This window comes from Coenobita brevimanus, chromosome 24, assembly GCF_032717465.1.
Source record: "Coenobita brevimanus isolate Jiangsu-jjx chromosome 24, ASM3271746v2, whole genome shotgun sequence".
Taxonomy (NCBI): Eukaryota; Metazoa; Arthropoda; class Malacostraca; order Decapoda; family Coenobitidae; genus Coenobita; species Coenobita brevimanus.
Genome location: NC_136977.1, coordinates 18,709,850 through 18,716,334, shown reverse-complemented (window position 1 = coordinate 18,716,334; position 6,485 = coordinate 18,709,850). Strand labels below are relative to the sequence as shown.

Below are 6,485 nucleotides of genomic sequence, written 5' to 3'. Positions count from 1 at the left end.
CCAGCTGGCCCATGCTAAGCAGCTCTTACACGTGACTAAATTCCTAGACTAAGACAAGGACAGCAAAGAAGGCTATCCCCTGCCCACCAAACCTACCAACTCAAACTGGCAGGAAAAAGTGAGAAGAAACATCACACTACAGAAAAACTGGCATAGAAATTTTAAAAGAAATTGCAAATGGAGAAAGAAGACTATTGCAATGATACCTTAAAAGGTAAAAAAATGGAGTAGTACCATAACTAGGTGATATTTTTGTTTTTAATCCAACCCTTAGCTACTTGTCATATGCTTATGCAGCCTATTCTTGAAACTCTCAATGGAAAAGGCAACAACAGTATCATTAGGCAGCTTATTCCATTCATCCACAACTCTATTGCCAAACCAATTTCTATGGATCTCTTTACTAAAATGGAATTTATCTAGTCTGACACCAGTAGTCTGAATTCTATCCTGCATGATATCACCTTTAGCACCTTGCTAATACAGTATCTTCCTTTTTTATTCCCTTCATCCACTTAAACACATCTATTATGTTTCTCCTTCCTCAACACCTCTCAAGTGTGAACAAATTTAGTCTTTTCAGCCCATCTTCATACAACAGGTTCCAAATATCGGGTATTATTTTTGCCGTTCTCCTCTGTACGGTAAATTTGCTATTGAATTTATATCCATTCTACAGCATGAACACCAAAACTGCATGGCATAGTCTAAATGTTGCTTTACTAAAGTAGATAAATCCTACGACCCTATTTGCTCTGTTTCTTGTGCTAATACACTGTTGCCTTGGTTCAAGGTCTTTAGTAACCATGACTAGTGGTAGGTAGTGGTGACCATCATCCACTCACTTCATGTCGTGCTACCTACCTCTTCCTTAACCTTGATCATCCTTTTTCTGTGTCTGCCTTCCTCTCTTCCTTTTCTCCCATCTTTCCTGTCACTTTTTATTAATCTTCTCTCCTCTTCAGGTGGCTTTACATTGAGTGATGAGCCTAACGGTTTCCTATAGGCCAGCAAACCATTTACAATGTCGGGTGGTAACCATAACCAACCCATACCAGTACGTGTTTCCTACATGTCAACAAGTGGGATGGCGGAGGGTTTGTGTCATTCATTCATTCATTCATCATCCAATCCTACGTTACCCCACGAGGAGTGTGGGAGCCCAGGGCTAGGCAAGTTGGTCCTGACATTTAAGATGAAAGTGACCAGCCTCACTCATCCTTGAGTGGTATTACTTGAGCAATAAACCCCAACCACCCCTTGGATATAAACCTTCACCGGCTCAATCAGACTGGAGAGTCGTAATTACCTACTAAACCACCAGGTGCCAAAATTTGGTTACTGTATATGGTTACAACCCAGCGAAGAAAATGGTTTCCTGGTGAACATGAAACCATTTGGCTTGTCACTCAGCATAGAGTCACCCACAGGCAGAAGGAAGAGGAAAGAATGAAGGAAAGAAAGACAGAAGAGGGAGTGTAAAGTCACCTGTAGGCAGAAGGATGAGGAAAGAATGAAGGAAAGACAGAAGAGGATGGAAGGAAAGAAGGATGGAGGAGTGGAAAAGGCAGACACCCGAAAGCAGCACTACATCGAGTGCGTGGATGGTGACCCTCACCACAATACAACTAACTCAAATGGCCACTCCTTACAGGGTTATGGCATCTGGCTACAGACAGATAGACAAATGGACTAGATCTCTCTCATTCCAGTTTCTTATTTTCTTTATTATTTAAGCTGCATCTAGTATCTCCAATGATCTTGCGCACTTTAAGCACTTTACACTTTTCTATGTGCATTTTCGTCCTGGTAGGTATTCCAAATGATTTGTCAGAACTTCCCTGCTTTTGTTTTGACTCATCAATGTCTGACAGTTTTTCTAGCAAGTTCTATTATATTTTCTCATCAAATTGGGGGAGGAAGGGGTTCTTTCTATGGCATTTTCTTTGGGAATGCATCTCTCTTGGGTTTTACAATCGTCTTAAAAAATTACTTGCCATGACAATGATGCAGTAATGTGAACATTGTGAGAGCTACTTTCAAGTGATTACCAACCACAATGCACTCCATTATCCTTCTTAGTTGTTATTTCCTACCATGTCATGCCCTATCAATCTTCCTGCATGAACCAATCGGGTGGCTGCAAGAAGCATGCCTAAGCCTACACTTTGTCTTTAAAGAATCTGTGAAGACAGTGTCACTCCCTGGGCAAGTTAAGTGCGACCCCATTTGCCCATGAGAATAAGAGCATATTTTCTAACATATCAGCGTTGTGTGAAGGCTGTGCTCCTATGCAGTGGGACATAGTTCAGCACTGTTACCAAAACAACCCAGCAAGCCTTAGGATTTTCTGGTCACTGGGTTATACCTGGTGTAGTAAAGTGTTCAAAGTGTAATAAAGTGAGCTGGTACAATGAGGTCGAGTGTTATTGGTTGTGGAACAACACTGCGCCACAGGCTGAACCACAAGCACATCAGGTTGCGGGCAACATTCCTATCACTGTTGAATTGAGTGAGCATGCCAAAGCAGCAGTGGCTTGTTATGGCAGGTGGCTGGCCAAGTTTTGAGTTACTTTCAAGTTTAGGTTTTCTGGCAGTCTGGAAGGTTAATGGCATTCTGGAAGGTTAATACCATGGAAGGTGTCTGGGAGGCAAAGTTACCCTCAATTAAATACCCAGTTTTGGTATTCCCAAGTTTTTTCTGATGGTTTTTCGTGTTTTTCAACTGAATTTTTATGGTCACTTCTGTCATAGGAAGGGGTAAAAATGGCAAAACAGGGCATTTGTGATAAGAAATGACCATCAAAAATATTCGAAACGCATGAAAAACCATCTGAAAACACAGAAGTCCAAGCTAAATCAAATCTACCTAGATGGGTAGACTATCTGTCTATTGCCAGATGCCACAATCCCATAAGGGGTGGCCACAAACAAATCCCCTCCATGTCAACCTGTCCAATGCTACTTCATTGTCTTGCTCCCAGCTCACCCCCCCTCTCATATACCTCTCCACTCAATCCCTACATCTCATCCTCGACCTCCCCCTCCCTCTCCCCCCTTCCACCTCACTCGCATACACTCTGTCTCTCACTCTCCACATGGCCAAACCACCTCAATGTATTTCTCCTAACACTTTCTACCACATCCACATCCACACCACAATGTTCCTTCATTTCCTAACTTGTCAGTCTGTCTCTCCATGGAGCTCCACATGCTCCTTTCAATTAGGCCTAACTCATTCCCACTGCTCTCACTCACGACTTGTGTCCTTCCAAAAAGGTCCAAGATTCACTTCCATACGTCAGAGTTGGTATCACAATATTAGCATGCAGTGACTTTTTTACTTCCATGCTCATTTCCCTGTTCCTTATCACCACTTTCAAAGAACCAGCAACCTTTCTTCCCTGTTGTTCCCTTTTAAGCACTTCACCCACTAAACTTCCATCCTTACTCATCACACTACCCAGGTACTTAAATGCACTCACTTTTCCATTTCCTCCTCATCCTGCCTCACTGTACATTCAGTAACTTCACTTCTTTCAAAGACCATATTGTACGTTTACTCTTCCCTACATTCGTCTTTAGATTCCATTTCTCACACACATCCTCAAACTCATTCACCAAGTCTTGCAGCTCCCCTTCCTCTTCACTTAACAATACAGTATCATCTGCAAGTAACAGTACAAGGAGCTTCCAAACACTGCCCTCTCTTATTAGGATACTCCAACATCCACTGCCCTACCTTGTATCTCTTTTATAATCCCATCTGTACACAGATTGAACAACCATGGGGACATGACACATCCCTGTTTCAATCCAACATTCAGGTTGAAAAATCCACTCAGTTCACTACCCACACGTACTGAAGCCTTAGCACCCTCATACATACCGGTACTCTTCACAGCATTAGACAACTTCCCATTTACTCCATATATCCTTAATACTGTACTTTCCACATTCTTTGTCTATTAAAGGGATGAGTTAATGTTAACAAAAAAAAAAAAAAGGTTTTAATGTCAATGTTTACCTTGGTTGCACTGGATTCAGTTACATTCAAGTGAATTTAATTTTTTTTTTTTTTTTTTAATTCCTGAATAACTGAACTGCGCTCAGTGCTGTGACAAAAGCAGACCAGACCATCTGTAGGCAACGCCATGAGCTTCCAAGCAGTTTCCTATCCACAACACCTTTATTTCTGAAACTGGTACCGGGTATGTTCTTTGTTCTGTTAATTCTTTCTAACTGTACGTCAACACTATGTATTTCTTGCACATGTACTACGAAGATTTCCTTTCTTATGGGCAAGATGACAGAACTACCAGGTTGGATTTGGTACCAAACTGCACACAAGTGGACTGACCATACCAGTATTCCACATCAACATCATCTAATCCTGTTTTGCCCCACACGGAGCATAGCAGCCTGGGGCTATGCAAGTTGGCCCTGACATTTAAGATGACAGTGACTAGCCTCACTCATCCCTGAGTGGCATTATGTAAGCAATAAAACCCAACCACCCATTGAATATAAACCTGTACAGGCTCAGTCCAACTGAAGTGTCTTAATTACCCACTAAACCACCAGGCACCATAATTTAGTTATATGGTTAACACCCAGCGTAGTAAATTGTTTCCTGGTGTACAGGAAACCATTCAGCTTGTCACTCAATGTAGTCACCCATAGGCAGATGGAAGTGGAAAGAATGAAGGAAACAAAAACAGAAGACAGAATATTGGGTCACCCACAGGCATAAGGAAGAGGAAAGAATGAAGGAAAAAAGGCAGAAGAGGACAGAAGGAAAGAAGGAAGCAAGTGAGGATAAGGCAGTCACCCAAGAGCAGCACTACATTGAGTGAGTGGACGGTGAGAGCCCACACCTATCAAGCAATACTTCACAATTTGTAAAAATCCATGCGAATTTGTGCTCAATATTCTGTATGTGAAATGAACCTACAACTATCTGGGAACACATGAAAGGTGAAATAGAAATGCTCTTATTCTGGGTGTATTTTCTAGAAACTGTTGGAACTCTATCTCTTTAATCAAACCCCATAGTCCATGGGCTCAAAACATATCCATAATTTACTCTGCTGCGGGGCAGAGAAGCCTAAAATGATAGTACTTACAACTGCCGCTCTTATATCCCGCCAGCAAATTACTACAACCACAAAAAATAAGGCTCACTAACAACACAATGAAGCGCAGTCATCTTTACTAACATTTAATGCACCATAACCGAGAACTCTGGTGAAGAAATTCCCTAAAAAATATGAAATTCTTACCCAAAGGTTCCTTGACCAATTTTTGCAAGCCTCTCATACTTCATAACGTCATCACAGAAGGGAAATTCAAGGTCGTCGTGGTATGATGCTTTACTCATGATCCCGTGCCTCCCTGAACTTTCCTCTGGGAGACTGGTTGTAAACAGCTGGCCCGCGCGTGTTTCAGTCCTTGCGCACGTCAAGATAAACCATCATGTTCAAATAATTGTGATGTAATGTTAATGGAACCGCATCTTTATAATCATTAAGATGATTGCATGATATGTGAAAAGCTTATTATTCGTTATGCAGAAGGAAAGGCCGTACATGTTATGAAGTTCAAGCCAAAGCCATTTCCTTTAGTATACATAAACAACAAAAAGCGCAATAATACGAATGCCTTAAGACGTTAGAGGAGAAGGCTTTTAATTATATTTGTATGACAGAGCTCATACTTTATGAAATGAAAATATTTCCTCAGAAGGTTTAAGGAGACATGTGCGAATACAATAGTACGCTCGTCTCTGTTCATTCCCCGCTAATTTTAAATAGATTTCCGAGTTTTGCAGTTTCGGATGTGTGGGTGTTCTTAATGTATCTTTACAGCAGTGGTTCTTAACCTACGGGTCGCGACCCAAATTTGGGTCGCCAAGCCATTTGGAGTGGGTCGCCAAGAGACAAATATATTACTGATAATATTAACGTTGTATACTATTACTTTTTAACATATTACCGTACTTGTCGATACTTCACACTTTACATTCTCTCTCTCTCTCTCTCTCTCTCTCTCCTACAGTAGGCGATTGCATTTGGCCTAAAAAAAGATGATCACCATGCACACAACTGGGAGTAGAGTACCGGTACTGTACATTTTATATTTTAAAACTTAATGCCCAGCTCATGGCTTACGTGCGGTACCGAGGTCCAGAAGACATGAAAGAGGAAAACCTGTTCTGTCGGCCATTACGCACAACCACAACCAGAGAAGATATTTTCAGTACTGTGGACTCATTCTTCAAGGAAGAAGGCTTCAGTGGAATCAGTGTTAAATGTCTGTTGTGATTGTGCACCAGCAATGCTGAGAGTACGTCATGGCTTCATTGCTTGAGTTAAAGAAGAAAATCTATTCGTGCTGATTGTTCACTGTCTCCTTCACCGTGAAAATCTTGCTTCTCAGGGGTTGTCACCTGAGTTACAGAAAGTGATGCAGGAAGTCATCCAGGT

General features: G+C 41.5%; 1 protein-coding gene across 1 annotated transcript in view; it reads right to left on the bottom strand.

The window, feature by feature from the left end:
* LOC145393437 (cyclin-dependent kinase 9-like) overlaps positions 1 to 5,380 on the bottom strand; it is a 398,106-nt gene extending 392,726 nt beyond the window's left edge. Inside the window, exon 1 of the mRNA XM_080267535.1 lies at positions 5,283 to 5,380. Coding sequence (XP_080123661.1) covers positions 5,283 to 5,380 — 98 coding nt within the window. The remainder of the gene's footprint in view (positions 1 to 5,282) is intronic.
* Positions 5,381 to 6,485: the final 1,105 nt, after the last annotated feature.